We start from the raw sequence: 22,209 nt of genomic DNA, 5'->3' as shown, positions 1-22,209 counted from the left end.
TAATATGTAATTCACTAATCTCAGGTTTATTAAATTCCACATACTGGCGGGGTAAATGGTACAGTTCAGATAAATATACTCAAAATCGAAAAGAATCTGCTTGAAGGACTTTCCCACAACACAATTAGTTTTTCAAACTGTGCAACTACTGAGTGTTTTCCACAGAGCAGTATCCTAAAACGGAAAAGAAAAAGAAAAGCTGTTAAAATGTCTAAGCCGACATTACAAAATAGAGGCAAGGTGTTGACATAATAATATGCAACTAGAGCTAATTTGTGAAATTAGACTGGCATGTGTATCAGTTTAACTCTTGCCACAATAAAGTATATTACCTATGACCCTTGTTTATTGGTCTCAAATCAGAATTAGCAAGTCTCAATTCAACAGTATTCTTCAGCCAATGGAAGATTAAACCTTGTCCTCCCCCCCCCCCATCAGTCCATGGCATGGCATGGCATGGTATGGTATGGTTTGGGGAAAATGAGCTCACAAGCCAAATTGGACCCCCTGATGTGTCAAGATTGGCCCGTGGGTCAGAGAATACAAGTTCTAGATCAGGTGCAGGGAACCTTTTGCCCACCAAATGATGCTAAACTACAACTCCCATTGGCCACAGCAAGTATAGCCAAAGGTCAGGGGTTATGGGAACTGTTGCTGATGGAAGGTTGGAATGTAAATGTAATAATGAATAAATAGCCTGTTCTCTGGTGTACATGCTTCTAGACAAACTGGATATTGATGTGACAGGCCATAGTACTTCCAAAGTAGCACCCTAGAGGGATTGCCTAGAATCAATCCATGTCATGGGGGAGGGGTGATCCTTATCACCAGGCACAGGCACCAGCTTCTTCAGATGATTGGGGAGGGGGGCAACACAACCTCCTGGGATCACATGTGCAGCCCTCTGAACATTGAAGGTGTCTGGCCCCCTCAAAAACAAATCGGAGGAGAGGGAAAGTGCCTCAGCCCCCAGTAACCAGTGCCATGATTGACCCCGATGGAATAATCAACCAGCAAACGGGCAGGTTGGTTCAAGATGGGTACCCAATGCCTACGCCAACAATAAGGGTAGTGGCCATTTTGATCCCCCAAAGTTGTCATGTCTTCATTTCTGCTTCTTACACCCCTCCAGTTCCCCGGTGACCTCAGGCTTACTGTGCCTGGGCATGCAAACAGTTTCATAGCAGTACAGGAATTACCAACAGTACTTTTGCCCACCTGCCCTTTGGTAAAATTTCTACTGAAATGTTTCTTACCGTTATGAACAATAACCCTGTATTGTCTGTCTAAGCAGAGCTCTGTCTGCTTTTGCCTGACGATTCTTTGTGCTTCTGGGCGTAGTCCATTGGCGTCGCGGGAAAACACAAAGGAGTAGCTGTCGGCGCAAGTGCCATCCTCATTCAGCTGACGGCAAGAGTAGTGTAGAGCGTAGGTGTCGTAATCTGTGGCCACTACCCAGTGATCATCATCTGGAAGAAGCCATAAAAAGCAATTCAGAAAACTCAGTACCATTGTGCCACCACCGTGCACTTCAAACGTTTTGCATTAAACCAGGATTTGTTTTACACGGAACGCGGATCAGTCCATGTGAATTCCATGTGTGGCAGAAAAGATGTCTGACTGCCATTTAGACAATAATATGAACAATAAACAAACAAATAAATAAAAAGAAGCTTTATGTTTTCAAAATAGGACAGGATAGAATAATAAATAGGTTGGAAAAGTAAAAGGGAAAAATGAATGGGGATAAATCTGGGTTTGGAAACAAATGTATTTTACTTGATCTTCAAAGTTGTCAAAATGTCAGAAAAGATAGCTACATTTTAGCAGATTCTTCTGTCAAGGTGCCTCCAGACTATCAGAATTTTGTGGAAAGGTTTCAAGTGCACGCTGGGAAAATTATGTTTGGGTAATTAAAGTGGATCAAAGCGTTCTGTTGCCCTCGCACAACCAATCCACTTTAAAAATTGAAAGTGGCTTTTTGCAGTTTGGAAAGTGACAGGAAAATGCATCAAAAAGTGTTGAATGATTTAATGAGACGACCTATAAACCCCATGCAAACAAACAGGACGAATGCTCACTGCTGTATAAATCTCTCACAAATCAAAATAATTTATACCCAGCCAATAACCATTGTGCAAGCAAGTCATGGCGAATGCTTAATAAACAGGTCAACTGGAGAAGCCCTCATAGGGTCTTCTTGCAGAGCCAACATCTGAAAACATTCAGTAAAGGGAATGCTGAGAGTTGGTATTTCACATAAGGACATAGATAAGGACAATGGCCTTTTGGACTCTGAGTCCTCAGGAAGCTGCATGCTTTGATTTCGTGGCAGGGCAAAGGTAGGATACTTGTTGAAGGTTGAAGTAAAGAAGGGGGGAATCCTGCCGCCCCCCCCCCCCGCGCGACTGGCTGAGACCAATGGTGACATCAGCTGGCTGCGCAGGCAAGAATCCTTTCCCCCACACCGACTGGTTCTCCCATGGCCATGCGAGGCCACAATTGCCACTGCTGTCCAGAAATCGGGTCAATTTCACTCCTTCTCAACAGACTAGAAAAATCTACAATATGTCTTCAGATGGCTCTACATCTTCATGTACTATCAGCAAATAATGTTTAGTTATATGTACTTTTTGTTACTGGTGCATGCTTAGGGTAGCAAGTTATGCACTGCCAAAAAAAGAGAAAAGAGAGAGGATTTGCATAACTACAAAAAGGACACCAATTTTGCATATGGTAACTTGTTTGTAAAGATGGAATTTTAGGCATAATTACTATAATTTAAATAGGAATGCAATATATATCTCACTGTAGTGGGGAAGAAACCAGGTAACTTGTGTAGCTGCTCACCACGTGTTTCTAACTGTTGGTGGGCAACTTCAAGGCTCCTGCTGTCACTTTTTATAGTTGCTTATCTTTAGGCTAGACTTGGGCTTAGCAGTCCTCCCATTGGAGACGCCTTCAAACAGAACAGCATCCTCTGATATCCCTTCAACACAGAGGACTGCCATATGTAAAGTAGGAGACATGGCCACTCTATGCACCCGCTGTCCCACAACATCAGTCACGGTGTGTTCCCGTTCTTTTCCATTTTTTTTGCTTCAGCATCATATATAGATCGACACAATTCTGCAAATGGTAGCTTTACTAGTCAGCTTTGGACTTGTTACATCAACCAGCAGAAAACAAGCAACGCAAATAATATACAGAATGCTAAAAAGAACTGATACTCACTTCCCTTCTGGAGATAGCTTGCCATCCCAAAATATTTCATCCTGAACTTGGCAGGATCCTCAGTCTCTGTGAAGATACCCGTCATGACAGGGCATATCTCCAACTGACTGAAAAGAGGGAGCGATGGATATAGAGTTAAGCCTTGGGAATCTGGGTTTAGGGGTGTGCTTGGGCTTACAAAGCAGAGAAAGGGATGTGGAGCCTGTGGGGAAGCAGTGGAAAAAGAAACAGACTTACTTGAAGAGCACAACTCTGCCCTGGGCTTTAGCAGTCATATGCCCAGCCTCATCGACAAAGAACTGGGCTACAATGTTGTCCTGAAGGAACAGTCCCTCGGGGTCTTTCTTGGCCACGGCATACCAGAAACCAGCATACTGCAGAAGGAGGAGAAAAGGTCTTATCAGAGGTGCTTATAGGATGAGCTTAGGGGATGAAGTACAAGGAAAGGAGATGTATCTCGAACTGGCTTCAGGACTGGCCCATATCATTAGGCAAAGGAAGGGAATTGCCTAAGCTACAGATATTCTGGCAGCACTGTTAACCATTCCTCCTGAGGCCCCTAGATATTCTCCCCTGATGGAGTTTGGAACTGGGTGCACCACATAGCCTCCCTTGCACTCACAAAACTAGCCAGGTGCCATCAGGTTTAAAGGAAGTAAAACGCAACTGCCAGCCCACAGCTTCTGTGCATAAAATGGTGGGCCACCATTTTGTCCACCTTAGGAAGCCAAAATGGCTTGGGCTGTTCTGACCGATTGTAGCCACAGCTGCTGACTTCTCCCAGATGCTGGTTGTCACCCCAAATTTTTGCCAAAATAAAAATAGCAGCAAAGGGGAGCAGCTTGAGACATTTCAGCTGAAACACCTCTGAAGAATTTCAGTAAGGCTAGCTAGAAAAAAACTGTCTGGATTCTCAGCAAATTTTTCTCTGCTTCAACTTGATGTAAGAAACAGTCAAGGAATTCTGAGGAAAGCCAACAGTTTCGATTAAAAAAAAACTTAAGGAAAATTCTAAGGGAGTGGAAGTGAAGTCATACATAAAATATATATCCAAAACGAATTCTTTTATTTACTATGATGCAATCTCTATGTAGAAATCCATAGCGTAACTTGACCCACACATTTAGAGCCCTCCAAGAGCTGAATTCTGTACTTTCCCTTAGGAAAAGCCTTTCTTCCTGTGGGTCATTTGGGCCCCATACCTGAGGTTTCCCACCCCTATTTTATAATGTATTTTAAAGTTTTATTAGTATTATTATTACTACTACTATTACTACTACCATTGAAGTTAGCTAAAATCGGGTTATTGGGTGCTAGAAATTAAAACATGCTACAATCAAATCAAAGAGACTTCTGTAAGAACTATCCTTTTTGAAATTCACTAAAAGTAAACAGGCAAACAGTATCTCTGGTTGTTATATGTGCTTAAAGGTAAAGGGACCCCGACCGTTAGGTCCAGTCGCGGATGACTCTGGGGTTGCGGCGCTCATCTCGCTTTAGTAGCTGAGGGAGCCTGCATTTGTCCGCAGACAGCTTCCAGGTCATGTGGCCAGCATGACTAAGCCGCTTCTGGTGCACCAGTGCAGCGCACAGAAACACCGTTTACCTTCCCACCACAGTGGTATCTATTTACCTACTTGCACTTTGATGTGCTTTTGAACTGCTAGGTTGGCAGGAGCTGGGACTGAGCAACGGGAGCTCACCCCGTCGCGGGGATTCGAACCGCCAACCTTCTTATTGGCAAGCTCTAGGCTCTGTGGTTAAGACCACAGCGCCACCCCCATCCCGCCTACATGTGCTTAGGCTTAGTTATATTTCAGACTAAAAATTAACACCAGCAACATCCAGCTTTATAGTGCAACTGTGGTTTAAAAATAAGCACAAGTCAGGCAGCCCATCAGGAAATGTGGGAAACAGGAATCAAAATAGTATTTCTGTTTTCTCTAATATATGAAATAATAAATGTAGTCACCTAGCTTTATAGAATGAACTTTGCTGTTTTTAGAAAATCCACTACACTGATCTGCTCCATTACCTTTTTGGGAGGTGGAGGTGGGGGGTGGGGGGGAGGAATCCAATACAGTCATACCTCGGGTTGCATTTGCTTCAGGTTGCGCGTTTTCAGGATGCGAACACGCTGAACCCGGAAGTACCAGAACGGGTTACTTCCGGGTTTCGGCGCGCACGCATGCGCAGAAACGCTAAATCATGCTTTGCGCATGCGCAGAAGCACCAAATCATGCCACACACATGCGCAGATACGGCGCTTCAGGTTGCGGGCTTTTCATGTTGCGAACGGGCCTCTGGAATGGATCCCATTCGCAACCAGAGGTACCACTGTACTAAAGAATCTAAGCATAATCCCAAACCTTTGCTCATACAAGAATCCTACCCTGGTGCATTTCATCCTGTCCTTGGCTGTGTACACCCCATGCATTTAAAGCATTTGCCCCAAAGAATCCTGGGAACTATAGTTTGTTAAGGGTGCTGTGAATTGTTGCTCTGTGAGGGGTAAAACACTGTGCCCTGGATTCTCAGGGGCAGGGCGTAGAATGTGTTAGAAATATGCTTTAAATGTATGTTGTATGTATACACAACTTGCTCCCTTGCTGAAGAGCTGGCGTTCCTTTCTCCGTATCATATATATACCGGTATATATATAGTTCAGACTAAATGTTGGTGTTGCGCTAATCATTACAAAATAATTAAAATTATAATTCTAAGTGAAGCAACTTTGTTTTGATTATATTTAAGGGACTGGAATTCAAGTGCAAATAATTACAAGCCAATGCAGGTAGTATCTTACATATGAGGTAGCATAAAAGAAGAAAAACAGACTGAAAAGACTTACTCGGTACTTGTCGAAGTTTTCCTGGACTTTGAAGCTGCTCACTCGACAGTCGCGCTGTGCTTGGCATCTGGTGTCCAACAGCGCCAGGGCCAAAAGCACCAACCAGGCAAGGACTCCTCTAGGGTGAAACATCTTGCTCCTATGCACCAGCAACAAATAGAACATGCAATTCATCAAAGAGAAGAAAGGAAAGCGCCCAACACACACACAGCCCCAACATTCCTCAGGAAATACCATAGGGACATCCTATTCTACATCAGTAGAATGGATGGCAGATGCTTTGGGTGAAGCTGGAGGCAGCTTCATAAATACTACCTCCAAGATCCTAATAAGCTCCCACCCTTTTTAAAAAAAGTCCTCTGTGTGCAAGGAAGGACGGGGCCTTCCTTCTTTCAGTAATAATAGAGCCATAATCACCAGACAGTGGGGTTGAAAAGCCACTGAAGAGGATATATCCGTCTGTTAAGGAGCAGCACAGATCCAAAGAGCCAACCCTACAATGTACGAGAGGCAAGGCTGGATGCATGTTTTATAGCTCTGGGTAGGGAGGAGGAGCGGGGAGCAGTTATTTTGTAAACCCAGCAGGCAAAAGATCAATATTGTTAGGGGGAGGTGATGAGCGACAGGAGAGCTCGATCGATTCCCGCTGCTGGTCAAGCTGTTTTCACAACACTCTTGCTTAACTCTGCAACGGGAGGCTGATGGATCTGCAAGTGATCTTTGATCCCGGTCGCTGGCTGCGCAGGGGATGTTGCAAACGCATGTTCCACCCTGGGTTACAGACCAGGCAATGCTTCTCTAGTTTGTAGAAACATAACCTAGAAGGAAAAAAGGGGGGGAACCAAGGAGGCAGGAGGGACACAGCAAGATCAACTTGAGGCTCCTAGAGGAGGAGATGCCAACAAGAAATGCTAACAAGGAAGACTATATGAGGGGAAAGAAGTGTGTTCTTCTTGCCATTATACAAATACATAGTGCCCATATTGTTAAAAAAATTACTTGCCGCTATACCTCATGAAAATAGGGACATTTCATTCTAAAGCATTTAGAATACCCCTATTTTCAGATGGAATGTTGGAAAGCATCACCTTAAACAATGGTTTAGTACAACAGGGTTTCATGGTTTGTAATTCAGTAGCTTCACCATTAGAGCCCACTAGCTTGCTAGTCCACATTGGTCTCCCTATTAGCCAATAGTGATATTGACAATCTTTTGTAAAGTTTGTCTCCGAGTCTGGAATTATTATTATTATTATTATTATTATTATTATTATTATTATTTCTATAGCATTTTGCAAGGCTTTATAGCTCGGCAATTATTTATCCTCCCATAAGCATTTGGCTTAGAGATGGCAAACCTCATGGCAACAGTATCCGTGATGTTTTTGGTAGTAGTTATTATAACAACCATGTAGGACAAAACAGGGAGCTTGGAGCCCTGCACCTGCTGATGCACTCCAATTCTCATCGGACCCAGCCAGGGATTGGACAATAGTCAGGGATGATGGGAAACAGATTCCAACAACTTATGGAGGGCCACAAGTTCCCCATCCCTGGTTTCCACCATTATGTGTGAAGTTCACAGGTGAGCTTATTTTGCTAGGTGAACATGTACTTGGAAGCTTGGTTATACATACCCATGAGGAACTTTACTAGTCCAACCCCATGTTGCATTTTTACATGGAGGGAACAATAATACTTCCCTTCTCACTTCTGACCATGTGCTGGCCCATTTCTTCCCCATTAGGAGTTAGTATGAATTGGTGTTTGCATAGGGGCTCCCCCACTTAAGTGATTAGGTAGGTTCCTATTCATGCAGAGAAGTTGCTACAAGGGGATATCTGTATATTTTTACAGGCTAGCAGGTGCTTCAACATTCAGGGGGCATGGCTAGCAGGTACAGCAACGCTGCCGCTAACATGTTGATGAGGTCCTTTGTGTGAACAGCTCTATAATCTTTGTCCGCAATGGTATGAATGTTTCCCCTCCTTCACTGAGGTTGAGATGAACTGTGGAGTATTAACGTGTGACAACCCTGAAAAGTTTTTTCAATGGAGTCTTTCGCATTCAACCCCAGTACTGTGGTCAGAATTCCCATGCAGAAGAATGAGGTGGCAATGTGATAGGAGAGTCCTGATGTGGTAAAATGACGGCGACATCTCATACAGGGTGAGGGCACTGTAGAAGAGGAGGGTTTTATTTTCGAATTGATTTGTTAGATGTGTGAAGAAAGTAATGTTGCCAGGCTTTAATGTGTAGTTTGAGAACCATTAATATAGAGATTAACAAGTTGGCTTTGCTTTTGACTTCCAGACACATGAAGAATATAATAAAGTGTGGTACAAATATACACAGTGATTATGGCCATGGGGTACAGCGTTGTGGTTCTTTTCTATGTGAATCACATTTCATAGAAACATAGAATTGTAAATTTGGAAGGGACCATGAGGGTCACCTAGCCGGTATCAGAATCCTTAGAATTCATGTCCCTCCCTTGTTGTTGAGCTTCTTTTATTGTTATATAAAATGTTTATTTTCCTCCTCTTTGAGCACGTTGTGTTGCCTCGCAGGTCAATATTTGTTCTGTAGTTTCAACATCTCAAGAAGCATTAGAGGAATCCTGTTAAACATTTTCCAGCTATGTAATCTGGACTAGGACAGGATGACAGGACCAATCAGGCCCAAACTAGATGAGTCCTCATATCTAACACATACAGGTAAAAAAAGCAACCGGGGTGATTTTATTTTATTTAAAAGTATTTATATACCGCCATATAATTAAAAACTATCAAGGTGGTTTGCAACAACTATATCTATACACAATGAGAACCATGCAAAAATTTACAATCAGAGATCATCCATTATTACAGGAAAATATTTTCCTAATGGCCAGCATAAGTCAAGTGGCAAAGAAAAGTGCTCAGTGGGTGTTTAAAGGTTAAAACAGAAGGTGTTTGCTGAATCTCTATTAGGAGAGCAAATGGCCAAGAGGTAAAAAAGGCGAAGCTGTTCCATTCCCAATACTCCACTTAACTCATATGCTGCTGAGATCTTGGTTAAAGTGAGGAAATACACATGGAAGTGTCACATCCAGTTTGGCCTGTTTAGCCTGTTTTCATAAGGTAAAAAGGTAAAGGTAAAGGGACCCCTGCCCATTAGGTCCAGTCGCGGATGACTCTGGGGTTGCGGCACTCATCTTGCGTTACTGGCCGGAGCCGGCGTACAGCTTCCGGGTAATGTGGCCAGCTTGACTAAGCCGCTTCTGGCAAACCAAAGCAGCACACAGAAACACTGTTTACCTTCCCACCGGAGTGGTACCTATTTATCTACTTGCACTTTGTCATGCTTTCGAACTGCTAGGTTGGCAGGAGCAGGGACCGAACAATGGGAGCTCACCCCGTCGCAGGGATTGGAACCGCCGACCCCCTGATCGGCAAGCCCTAGGCTCTGTGGTTTAACCCACAGCACCACCTGTGTCCCTTGTTTTCATAAGGACTCAGTTTCAAATAGTGTGATGGGATCCAAATACAAAAAAGAGGGGAGTGCAGCAAGTGTGGCATAGCACAGAATGGCGGCTGGCGGAGGTTGAATGGGTTCAAACTCTATTTGGTTACAAAATGCACTGTGACCTTGGCCCAGTCTCCTCCTCCAGGGCAGCCACACAGAAGAGTCCAGAAGGTTTTTCTTTTTCTTTTTTTAAAAAATAATGGCAGCATGCCATCTTGACTGGACCTGGATAAACTGTTTTAACTATGATTGGTTGAAACAAGTTCAATACGACTTGGCTAGTGTTCACACTCCTGCTTACTGTGCACTCACTATGTTTCCAATACTGGGTTTTTAATCCATGTTCACATAACATTATCCAAAATGCATATGGATCCTGTACTTTGTATAAAATACTCCTGTCTGGTGCATTGTTTCGCAAACCAGCTTTGTACCGATTTGAGTCCTGCTACCACTGGTTTTCAGCTAGTGTGCCATGGTACCCTGGGGTGCCTTGAATGATAGTTAGGGGTGCCGTGTGCAACACTGGCCTCTGTTCCTCTTTCCTTCCCTACCTTCCTCTGATGCCCTCTTTTGTCTCTGCCTCCCAAAGGCTTGCACAGCAGTTTGTTGCAGCAGGGCTGGCTTCAAGCTGCTCAGGTGAATGGTGCCTCTGGGGCTGGTCAGGGGTGCTTCCCAGGCCCCTGTGGGGCAGTGTGAGGAGGCACCTCTCTTTGGGGCAGCTCAGAGACCAGGACCAGCAGCTGCAGCTGTCCAAAGAACTCCTAAGGAGAGGGGAGAAGAGATGAGGCTGAGGGAACATTTGGAGTGAGGTGTTGTGAGCTCTGCAGGCAAAGGGTGACATAACTGGGTTCCTGAGCCCCACAGGGGTGCCACAGAAAGAATTTAGTTGGACAAGGGAGTCATGGACCCAAAAGGTTGAAAACCTCTGCCTTAAACTATTCCTAATTTTTCTCTAGCATAATCCCCATGTGTCCTGGAAAAACCAGGACATCCAATTTCCCTCTGCAAAAGCACTGCAGCCATTTTTGGGTACTATGATATTGCCCGATTTCACGCTGAGATCTTGCCCTGAAAAAGTGCTGGAGGGGGCCTGCAATCTCGTGTGGGTCACGTGACATATGTGGGAGCATGGCTGGGAAGACACACATCCTGGTTTGGGGACTCAACATGTTGGAGGGTATGCTGTAGCCAAGGTGTGAACACCTTTGCACAGAGTAAAAACACCCTGCTGTGATAGTGCTCCTTGGAGTGTACACAAAGACAAACAAATCTGACACTAATTAAGCTGTGTTGGTGTGAACGGACGGTGGGATGGGCCAAGAGAAAGCTGTGAAATGCATGCCGAAACGCACTGCATGAAACATACATTTTCTCCAGCATTTCAAGATTGTTTCTGTTTTTTGTCTTTTTCATTGGATGCTTCCCCTGTTGTATGTGTAGACCATGGGTAAGCAACCTAGGGCCCGGGGGCCAAATCCGGCCCAATCACCTTCTAAATCCGCCCAACAGACGGTCCGGGAATCAGCTTGTTTTTACATGAGTAGAATGTGTGCTTTTATTTAAAATGCATCTCTGGGTTATTTGTGGGGCATAGGAATTTGTTCACCCCCCAAAAAAATATAGTTGCCCCCCACCCCCACAAGGTCTGAGGGACAGTGGACCGGCCCCCTGCTGCAAAAGTTTGCTGACCCCTGGTAAACCATGGTTTAGCATTATGTCTGAACATAGCCACTATTTCTCAGCCTAAGTCACTTCACAGGAGTGATATGAGATTAAAAAAGAGATATGTGCTGCCCTGAGCTCCTCTGAGGAATGACAGGATAAAATAATTGCTAGATTCCCTGCTTCAGTAGTTTAAGCCATGTACTGGGAAATCCTCCAGATATAAAAGGCTTTATGCATGTGCTCTAGCCTCAGCTGGGCCAAAAAGGAGGGCACAAGCTGACTGGCCCACCCTCCTTTGGTTACAGGGTTACCCCAGGTTTAACCCAACCACTTGTTCAAGAGCCAAGAACAATGTTTTTTATGTTATCATGTATCGGCTGAGAGAAAGGATGCTTCCTCCCTTCCTTGGGTTATCTCTTTCAAAATGAATGTTAACAGCTATGTATTTCTGATTTCTTTGTCATAACTTGCAGGATGTTGAAAATGTTCCGTGTGTGACAGATAGAGATCATGGCCCATTAGAGAGAAGTGAATTGGAATTGAAACAGCCTACCTGTGTGAAGGATTGGAGCCCATGACTTTTCTGTTTATGCTTTTATGATTTGGTGGTAGGCTAGAACGAGGGATGGAGGAGAAGTTTGATTCAATTCCCATTTAAGACAAACTCACCTAATGTACCTATAATATATAAGTTTAATAAATAATAATAATAATAATAATAATAATAATTCACATTTTTCAAACTAAACTGAAACACAGCCCAAACACAACTGAAAGCGAAACACAGATTTTTCATATGGAATTTTTTTGAAGGATTAAAAAAAAAATGCTGCAGAAATGTGGAGAACTGAATTTAATATTGGTAAAATGAGAAACTGAAACAAACAAGCAAAAAAAGGAAGAAGATAGACCGCTCTACCCCTTTTTGGTACACTCCACAAACTCTCAATTTCTTTTGAAAATCTGGAAGGATGAGCCACATCTTGAGGAATGAGCTGCTGTTGCCATGACTACACTCAGATGTAAACACTAGGCCGAACAAGTGGAACCTTATAAATACCTTTGGCATTTACATGCTACTTGAATCTATTTTGAATAGCCACATGTCTGTCAGTTATCCTTCTTAGGAGTTTCCATGTACTGTAGGAGCTCAAAGGTGGCGTATGGCTAAGAAGCATCCCATAAATAGTTGTGTTTGCTGTTGTAACTGCAAGCATCAACAATATGTCATGCATGTTGAAATAACAAGACATGTGTATATCAAGATTATTTTGAAATAGCAACACAATAAAGAAAAATACTCTTAGTTCACCACAATCACAAACTCCAAAAGCATTTATATGGAAAACAAAATCAAGCTTTTAAAACTAGCTTCTTCTTTTGTCGAAAAAATAATAATCCTTCCAGTAGCACCTTAGAGACCAACTAAGTTTGTTATTGGTATGAGCTTTCATGTGCATGCACACTTCTTCAGATAGTTGGTCTCTAAGGTGCTACTGTAAGGAATTTTTTTTTTGTTTCGACTACGGCAGACCAACATGGCTACCTACCTGTAACTTCTTCTTTTGTGCTGACCTGAAAACAAATACCTACTCAGTGAGATTAAATTGTACAGTACACTTAAAAACATATATTACTGAAATATTTGATCACCATTCATGCTTATTTTATTTATATAACAAGTTTGAGGAATGTAACTGTTGGGTGGATTTGTAGCTTGTTGATCGATCAAATACAGAGTGCTCACTAATGGCTCCTCCTCACCTTGTAAAAAAAAATGACAAGTGGGGTGCCACAGGGTTCTGTCCTGGGCCCGCTGATGTTCAACATCTTTATAAATGACTTGGATTAAGGTATTGGGGGGGATGCTCATCAAATTTGCAGATAACACCAAACTGGGAGGGGTAGCCAATGCTCCAGAAGACAGAATTGGGATTCGAGATGACCTTAACAGAAGTGGGCCAGAACCAGTGCTTTTTTTTTTTTTAAGGTTCCAGTACTCACCATTAAGTAAGTGCCACACTTTTAACATATATTTTTTTAAAGGTGCTGGTACTGTGTACCCTTGATGCCAGAGGAAGCCACCAAGGCGTAGGAATTTGCCCCTCCCACCAGCTTAAGTTTGATAAGTAAATAGAGTTTATCTAATAAGCTTTTATTAATATGAGAAAGGATCAAATGTCCCAAGACCTCTCCTCTGCGGAAAATAAATTGTGGGGCTTTTTTAATATCATAAACTGCCAGACAAAAAAAAAAAGTGCTGTACTGAAATAAATTTAGATTTCTATATTACTTTCATGAGGTGGGATTCACCTAACAAACCCTCTCATCTGATGCCCTGTGCAAGATGTCTGCTTGCACAACAAGGCTTCCCAATCTTCTCCCCCCCCTCCTGAAATTGGCTGGGGGGTTGGTAGGGGAAGCCCCAGAACAGCACATGGGGTGAGGGGAAAGGGGGATTGTTCTGTCTGGCAAGTTGATGTGCTTGTGCAGAATGAATGTTCAACATAGTGCAACAATGAATTCCACCCACTATATGTAATTATGTAATAAAATTATCATCAGGGTTAGCACACAAAAGTTATTGTTATGATTACGACTATATTGTATGTGAAGCAGTTTATTAAGAGTTCATTTTATGATTTCTTTATTCAGTTCTTGCCTAATAATATAATGCATTTTAACAAAAAGAAGACCCTTTTTAAAGCATCATAAATATTTACTAATAATACTTAAGCAAGGATTAAGGTCGGAAATTATCTCATGATTGTTTGAACCAATGGGAAGTCTTTTCCTTAAAAGATGTTGGCTGTTAAAAAAAGAAGAGAATTGGACTTTGTTATATCTTTTGCAGAATTATCTATTAAAATCTATATTGTGATTTTAAACTCTTTTGGCTCACATCTTCCTTTACTGAAACAAACTGTACAGCCCACTCCTTTGCATGACTTGTCTGAAGGGAAATTTATTAAGTTCAACGGCTTGTATTTCTAAGTTACACTCAGAGTAGAGCTACTGAAATCAACGGGTCTAAATTAGTCATGGCCATTAATTTTAGGATTGCAGCCTAAAGCATTTTACCTAGCTGTCTTGGACATTCAGGTTCACTGAGTTAAATCATCCCACCTTTGTGTAAATACTTAAACATTTGTTCCATTCTATACATTTGTACTACTGCAGTTATTGTTTCCAGAACTACCCAGTTTCCTAGCAAGAGAAAGCATTCCCATACACCGAGTGGCTTCCTGGTGTGTTTTGTGTATCCAAGGTACAAGTATCATTTATACTGAAGAGTGTTCGTGCATGTGCACAGGAGTGCACGTGTGGGCATGTGAAATACTTATTTGCATACCCGTGGGGAGGGGAAGAGGCTTAAGTATTTCCCACATTGTCTGCCAGAGGAAATTTCTAATCCATTAAAGAAATAAAGAGTATAAAATGCAAGCGAGAATATATGGGCACCCACTTACATGCACGTGTTTTTTTACACCGTTGCACAATCTAGGAACAGTTGGTTTAGTTTATCACTCTAAAATGTCTCCCTTTGGATTTATGAGCTAAGAGTGCTCAAGGGTTTAGTGTCCTGACATCTCTTTAATTAGCAGTCTCCTGGATCCTTCACTAAGAAGACACTAAGCCAGCGGACTGCTGTCAAATCTTAAGGATTTCAGAAGGTTGGAAAGCCACAGAGCAAGCCTACAGGTCTACGCCTATATGCCTATATTCTATACAGAATGTGCAATCTACCATTTTCCCCGTAGAAGCAAAGTTAGACTTTTGGCTGTGATTGCTGCTGCTTTGATGGTGATGGAGGTGTGAAGCGGCGAAAAAGCTACCGAGCAAAAATGGGTGAGATAAGTAAAGATGATGTTGAGAAATATCTGGAGAACAACCCACAGTTTGCCAAGGAGTATTATGACAAAAAACTGCGTGCGGAAGTAGTGGGAAGCGTCTTCAAAGTCAGCCCTGGGGATGTGAAGGATGGAATCTCCTTCAAGGAAATGACAAAGCTGGAGGAATGTCAGGTGCTTTTTGAGCTGATGATGGAAATCCAGGAAGAAGCCAGCTCTGTGGAAAAGATAGTGCACAAAATCCTACAAAGGTTGGCACAGTTGCTGGCAGCTGACCGGTGTAGTATGTTTATTCATCGTTCCCGCAATGGTATTCCAGAAGTGGCTAGCAGGCTCATGGATGTCACCCCTACTTCCAAATATGAGAGCAATCTGGTGCCTCCTGAGAAAGAAGTCGTTTTTCCTCTGGACATTGGGATAGTTGGGTGGGTTGCTCATACCAAGAAGCTATTTAACATACCAGATGTAAGAAAGGTAAGTGAGAAAGCTTTTCTGGGTTTGGTGTAGGGCAGGCATGTCCAACAGGTAGATTGTGCTCTACCGGTAGATCACTGGACGTCTGTGGTAGATCACTGGCTCCTCCCAAAGAAGTTCAACAACTTTGGCTCCCCTGAAAAAAGCTCAACATTTTTGTCCTGAACCCCCCCCCCCAAAAAACAGGGCTTTCCTTCCTAAGAAAAGCTCAACAACCTTGACCTGAACCCCTGAAAAGGGGGTAGATCACTGCCAGTTTTTAACTCTGTGAGTAGATCACAGTCTCTTGGGAGTTGGCCACCCCTGGTGTAGGGTAACCTCCCCCCCCCCCTTTAAGTGAAAGGCTAGTCAACATTGTGCCCTCTAGACACTGTCAGACTACAATTTCCACCTTCCCTGACATTCTGGCTGAGGTTGTGGTCCAAAACATATGGATGATACCACATTGGCCACCCCAGTTTATAGTTTATGGAGCAAATGAATGAAGGAATTACAGGACTGTTCCTCCAAGAGCCAAACCCATATCTAGACATATTGTTGGAAATGTGGAGGGGGGGGGGAGCTTTCAGTTGATGAGCAAATTTCCAGATCCTGTATTTACCCTGTGTGTTAAGAAAGTAAATGCAAACTTGGGAGTTGAATATCCAAACAGTGGCATTCACATAGATAGCGAAGGAGATATTCAGAGCTGATTTCAGCCACATGTGTGAAAAGTATAGAGAGTTTTCAATCTCTCAGGAATAACCACCTTAAAATACCTTAAAAGGGAGAAAACACGGGGCTGTCTGCTTGATCCTCTGTGGAGTTAGACTTAGCTGTGCCTAACTCTGTTTTGGATTGGTCTGTTTAGTGGGTCACAAGTTGTGTAAGCTTACAGTAGCCACCTCCACAACTGCTTTAATCTGGAACAGTCCCAAAGACTTCAGTAGAGACTGAAATAAATGGGATGTAGACCTGCCAGAGGCAGGGCTAGCATGAGGCTCTGCATCCAGTTTCAGGTATTGGGTGCCATTGAGAGCGGCACTGTTGCATGCCCCTCAAGTGTCCCAATTTTCCAGGGACAGTCCTGGAATTATAGAAGCCATCCCACAGGAGAATAGGATGTCCCTATTTTCATTGGAGAAATGTTGGTGGGTATGCAGTTGGAAGCAGACTGATTGCAACTCCAAGGCACCATTCACTGCTGTGCCCTTATGCAGCTGCCATTTGTTTCAATGGACCTTGCACAAGAGAAATGTCTTGATGGCTTGTAACCTGGATTAAATAATAGTAGGGAGAGGACATACTAGATAGGCCTGTGTTCTATTATAGAATCAGGCTGCTTTAGCTAGAGGCTAATTATGACCTGTTTTGAAACTACTTTCCACAACCATTAATATACCCAGATTTGAGGTAGGAAAGCTAATATACTTGTGAAATTTGAAATCATGCCATATAGCACCAGTCTTAGTATTTTGGTTCTGATTACTGGGCCCATTTTCTGTGGCAAGTAATACTGGACTTTCTGCCCGTTGCTGTCATGGATAATCTTTTTAAATTCATAAAGCAGATTACAGGAGAAAAAATCAACAGGAACAGAGAATATGTGCATCTCATTAGACTAAGCACTGTTATTCTAATATTAATGAGTGACTGTTGCCGCTTGAAAATATAGAATGCTCTACATTTCGGTACCAATGATATTTGGATATAATTAAGAAACCAACCAACCTAGGGGCATGGTCCAGTTAGATATCTCCTATTGAAATTAATGGAGCAAAACAGTTGTTGTTGACTAGATGGTGGTCAAGTTTCTTTATAAAGCAGGAGGGGGATTAGGTGTGTTTTCTGTGTCATTTACATTTGCCAACGCAACATTCAGTTTTCCTTTTCCTTTAGAATATTCTTACAGTAACTGAAAGTTCGTAAAAGAGCAAAAAAAGAAAGTTTTGCTCGTCACTGACATTTTAAAATAAAATGATAGCTGTAATGTACATAGAGATTTTCATGTATTAATTAATCGTATTCATTCACAGTGGTTCTCAAACATGTAAAGCCAAATATTATCCCCACTATCCATTACTTGAGGATTTCTATTTGGCTTCCATGTCTGGGAACTCACATTTGGCCCTCTTGAGTGTAGTCTTGCATTCACTAGTACAGTACTTTATCCTTACAATTTTGCTAGCTGTTCCCCCACCCCCACCCCAGCACTATTTTTCTAGAGAAAGAGGTGCCAGAACTCACCATGAACACCTCCCTCCTTCTCTTAGAATAGCAATGGTACCCACTTGAAGGTGCCGGAACTGAGTTCTGGCAAGTTCCGGCTGAAAAAAAGTCCTGAGATTCAGGGGACTGGTTAAATGAGTCAAAGGGCAGCCTTGACGGGACGTGGGGCCAAATACTCAAATGGAAACCAATATAGTGGACCTGCTCTGGAGGGGGCGGGGAGACTCTCCTCAAACCCCTCACTCAGAAATCCCATTGATGTCCCTGGGAAGTTACCTAAGGGAGGTCTTCAGATATGGGGCTTTAATCAGTAACATATCCATTGCTGTGGTTAATTAATTATACTGTATTAAGAGTCCTCAGTGCTTCTACTTGAAATCCTTTAAACATTATTAAAACTCTATAGCATTACTATCTTTGGAAGTCTTTGAGGTTCCAGGTAGGGGATTATGAACTGCAACCAATTCCAAACAGATAAAATGGATGCAAATTCTAAAATGGCAAACTTGAATAAAATATTGCGGGGGCCCAGATAAGCCCTGCCCTGAATAACTGATCACATGATGCAGTGCACACACACCATTTGAATGGGAATGCCCATCAACTTTGTGGGGGGCCCAGCCCCCTCAAATATTTTATTGTGGGGTCCAAGGCCCCCACAGCCCCTAGAAGTTGGCTCCTTTGCTAGCTGCCAAGCCACAATGAACTGAATCATACTTCTGAGCAGATATGTTGAAGATTGTACTGCAAATGGACTTGATTCACTTACGTGCAGCAACATACGTCTGGGTTTTCCTGGACATATCCAGCTGCAAAATGGCACTCGGGTAGATTTTTGCTGAATTGGCAAAACGTCTGGGAAAACCCAGCCATATGGCAAATGTTTTAAAAAAATTCAATTAAAGCCCCAAAAGGTGTTTTTTTTGGGGGGGGGGTGTTCCAAGAAAAAGCTCAACAACTTTGTCTGATTTTCACTTTTGGGAATATGGCAACCCTAATTAATGTCATTGATGAAAACCTTGGAGAGAACAGTATTGTCACTGCAGTAAATGCTATATGTCAACCAATTAGTTTCAGTACTTTTGCCCAACTTACTTCTTTCTTCTTTCAAATGGGAAGCTTGCAACTAGTGGTCTCTGAGTCAGGAGCAATTTCCTGAGGGACCACATTCGTTTGCCACTCAGCTCCCACAGAGGTGGGAGGTTGCCAGGGCAACTGACCTTGTCAGAAGGCCACCTGAAAGGTCTGCATCTGTCGCCCACAACCTATTCCTCTTCTCATTTATCTAGCAAAACTAATTGCAAATCAGAGGTGTGAACTGGTACCAGGATAAGAGTAAAAGTTCATTTATGAGGCATTCCTAGGCCTATGTTTCAAAATATTGGTTGCCACACTTGCAATCATTTTCTTCTCTGTCAGATGTAACAAGAGACTATGCTAATTTTTTCTAGAATGATTTCTCCTGTGGAAAAGGAGAAAAAATGCAGTGGGAAAATATTCCTGAAATGTTCTGTCTTTTTCAAGATAGTCCTTTTAGAACTTACAGCTATTTTATCAGTTTGAATTTGGTTGTCATTTAAGCCCCTATTTTTTACAAAGAGACTTGTGGCTTCTTTAAGATTAGCCTTCCCTAATTTTGTGCATGCCATGCTTTGGACTACATTTCCCATCATCCCCAAAGAGGAGTGGGCTGGGAGTTGTAGTCCAAACTCCAAAGCATAATGAGAGCATGGGGTTGAGGAAGACTGATAAAGACTAACATACGTAGATATTGAGGCCTAAACTTTTGTGAGGGAAAGATAATCTCATCAGAGGCATGAAGATTATCATATATGGCAGGTACCACAGCATTCTTTTGTTGCTTTCGTAGCAACAGACTAGCATGACAACCACTCCATAATTTCCCCGTTTTAAAAAAATACTTTAAGGAATTACTTTAAGGAATTTTAAGTTAATATTTGGGGCAAGAGTTTTAGGGTGTTTGTGCATGGAAGATAGCCTAATGGAACCTTCCGGAATATGCGCTGCTCAGAAAAAATAAATAAGCAAGGAAACAATGTCTTGCCATTTCTCGCTATACACACAAAGAAGCAGGGCAGCTATAGAATACTAATAAACATTTCAAACGTTAAAACTAATATATTAAGGAACCCGATTCAAGCATCTTCAAAGAGCTGAACAAATAAGAAACATAGCTGCAGCAAGATAAAAATCCATTCTGATAACATTTTAAAGGCCCTGAGAAAATATAAAGGTAGATAAAGACACCAAAGCAGGCAAACCTCCCTGAGGTAAATGTGAAGGGACAACAGCATGATTGAAAAGGTCCTTTGCCCAATTGCCACCCATGTTACATTAGAAGGCAGGGCACTGGAAGAAGCTGACAAGATGTCAGGATTGAGCCACAGGAATTTCAAGTGAGACACAGCATTACTTAGGGCTTTTTTTCCAGCCAGAACTTCTGTCACTTCTCAGGTGGGTGCCTTGGCATTATAAGAGAACAAAAGAGGTATTCATGGTGAGTTCCAGCACCTCTTTTTCTAGAAAAATAGCATTGCTTAGATGGTTTTGAAAGGAATGTATAAAAAGGAAGTATCTACTTGAAATGACACCTTTAGGGTTAAATAATTATCCATATATTTAGTTGCTTGTTTGTTTGTTTTAAAAAACATATTCATCCTGTTGTGCTTAGAGTGGCTTACAGTGTCATTAAAATGCAAGGAACCCCATAAAATAGAAAAACGTTTATATAAAACATTGTTTAGCTGTGTTTTATGGTATTTACAGCTGTGGAGAGCTCTTGTTCAGTGTCATAGCCAATCAGTTAGCCATACCCTTTCCCCGGATATTCCATTCCATTCCACTCTACTCTCCCGTTTTAAAAATAGTCTGTGGCCACTGAGCGTGCTTTAGTCTCCCCGCTTTTAGGTGGGTTATATCATTATTTTTCTATTTCTGAAAACCTTGGGATTCTCCAGAGCCTCCTGGTTCCTCTATATTGTACATGGATAGTGCTATTTTGACTTCCTGGGGATAAACAATCAAGAGAATAAATTTGTTTTTAAGATTTGCTGTTGCCAGTTTTATCCTTTCACTTCATGTAAATCCAATGCTGTAATATACTGTTATGTATTGAAGTTCTCACCCTAGGCCACTAGGGGTGTTGTGTATATAGTTCCACTCTCCCTACCATGGCTGCAGTTCTCACTCAGGTCCGCACATGCAAATGAAGGATTGAGATTGCCGCTCACGGATTGGGTAGCTAGAGAGAGAGTCGTTACTGTTGCATGTTACTGAGTACTATATAAGCAGGCTGGCTCAGCCCTTCAGTTCAGTTCTGTTCCAGCCTGAGAATAAAGAGAGCTGCTTGAAAATCACTGTGTCGTCTGCTATGTCCACCCACTATTTAATATATACTTTTGATATGAGTCTCAAACCATTCTGGCTTTGTTTAATAAGCACAGAATTTCTAACCTTTTATACTTTCTACCTGAAACTAATGACTCTTAGGCAGCGTTTCCTGGCACTGAAAACTGCACATCCTGTGTTTGCGCTATCATGCAGCTTTTAAGAGGCATGGACTGCTTCCAGAAGGGCGGCTCCTTGGGCTAATAAATCATTGCCCTTACTTTGTAAGCTGCAAGTGATTATATTATAGGGGATATTGCACTTTCCCCTGCATGTTCCCCCTGCTATGTTCCATCCACACAAGTTAGCTCTTGAATAGCTAACTCTGGATAGGTTAGGCAAAGGTCCTATTTACCTGAGTGACCACTTGGAACATTCTGAGTGATCTTTAAAACACACACACAATTCATTCATTAGCTCTAAGTGGTTATTCATTTAAGAGTGGTCTCCCATTACTACTCATAGGTTTCTTCTTCAAACAGTTTAATGTTTCTGGTGGATCATAAAGGTTGACTGGAAATGTTCAATGTGGGGCGCTGCTGAAATGCTGGTGACTGGAAAGGTTTTTATAGTGAGTTTTATGGGGAAGAATGCCTGTGCCTCTTTTTAATTCTTGGAATAGCCAGACTAGTTTCCTGGTGAGGTGATAGCATGTGTAATGGGCCATTAAGGAAACAAAGGAAGGGGTTCTGTGTGATATGGCAAACGGGTGGGTAGTTAGAAAGACAGAGAGTTGAAAGTTTGGATTGAGGTGAGCTAGAATCTGTAAAATAAACTCTGGGTTGGGAAGCAGGCAGAGAGCCATGATTGATTTCTGTTTGAATACAAGGCTGCAGTTACGGGGGAAGCAAGACCCTCTTGGGGTGTTTATGCTGTGACATCCTCTATTGTAGACACAGGTTGTATACTGTATATGTGCAGTGCTTTTTTCTGGGGGGATGCAGGGGTATGCATACCCCTAAACATTTTGGGAATCTTTGTACAGGTACTTTTGTCCATTTACTGTAT

The 22,209-nt window shown here is 42.4% G+C and overlaps 2 protein-coding genes across 3 annotated transcripts in view; one reads left to right on the top strand and one right to left on the bottom strand.

The window, feature by feature from the left end:
- On the bottom strand, window positions 1–6,611 carry RBP4 (retinol binding protein 4). The gene is made up of 6 exons (XM_033149264.1): window positions 6,503–6,611; window positions 6,086–6,224; window positions 3,472–3,608; window positions 3,235–3,341; window positions 1,257–1,469; window positions 1–174 (listed from the first exon to the last, which is right to left on the bottom strand). The coding sequence occupies exons 2-6, from the start codon at window positions 6,215–6,217 to the stop codon at window positions 146–148; spliced, it is 618 nt and encodes a 205-aa protein (XP_033005155.1). The 5' UTR covers window positions 6,218–6,224; window positions 6,503–6,611; the 3' UTR covers window positions 1–145.
- An 8,386-nt stretch (window positions 6,612–14,997) lies between these two features.
- The window catches only part of PDE6C (phosphodiesterase 6C), a 42,159-nt gene continuing 34,947 nt past the window's right edge, over window positions 14,998–22,209 (top strand). For both annotated transcript variants that reach the window (XM_033149262.1, XM_033149263.1), the window contains exon 1: window positions 14,998–15,585. In XM_033149262.1, coding sequence (XP_033005153.1) covers window positions 15,106–15,585 — 480 coding nt within the window. In that variant the 5' untranslated portion in view covers window positions 14,998–15,105. The remainder of the gene's footprint in view (window positions 15,586–22,209) is intronic.

The sequence above is a fragment of the Lacerta agilis genome, chromosome 5 (genome assembly GCF_009819535.1).
Source record: "Lacerta agilis isolate rLacAgi1 chromosome 5, rLacAgi1.pri, whole genome shotgun sequence".
In the NCBI taxonomy this organism is placed as follows: Eukaryota; Metazoa; Chordata; class Lepidosauria; order Squamata; family Lacertidae; genus Lacerta; species Lacerta agilis.
Note: the sequence above shows the minus strand (reverse complement) of the source record. Positions and strands in the feature narration are given on the sequence as shown.

Bases quoted from the DNA above. Each gene is read 5' to 3' on its own strand.
- RBP4 (XM_033149264.1), bottom strand. From the start codon at position 6,217: ATGTTTCACCCTAGAGGAGTCCTTGCCTGGTTGGTGCTTTTGGCCCTG. The intron at 3,342-3,471 runs GTAAGTCTGTTT...CCCTCTTTTCAG, and splicing joins GGCAGAGTTGTGCTCTTCAA to TCAGTTGGAGATATGCCCTG. The intron at 1,470-3,234 runs GTGAGTATCAGT...GGCTTCTTCCAG, and splicing joins AAGCTATCTCCAGAAGGGAA to ATGATGATCACTGGGTAGTG.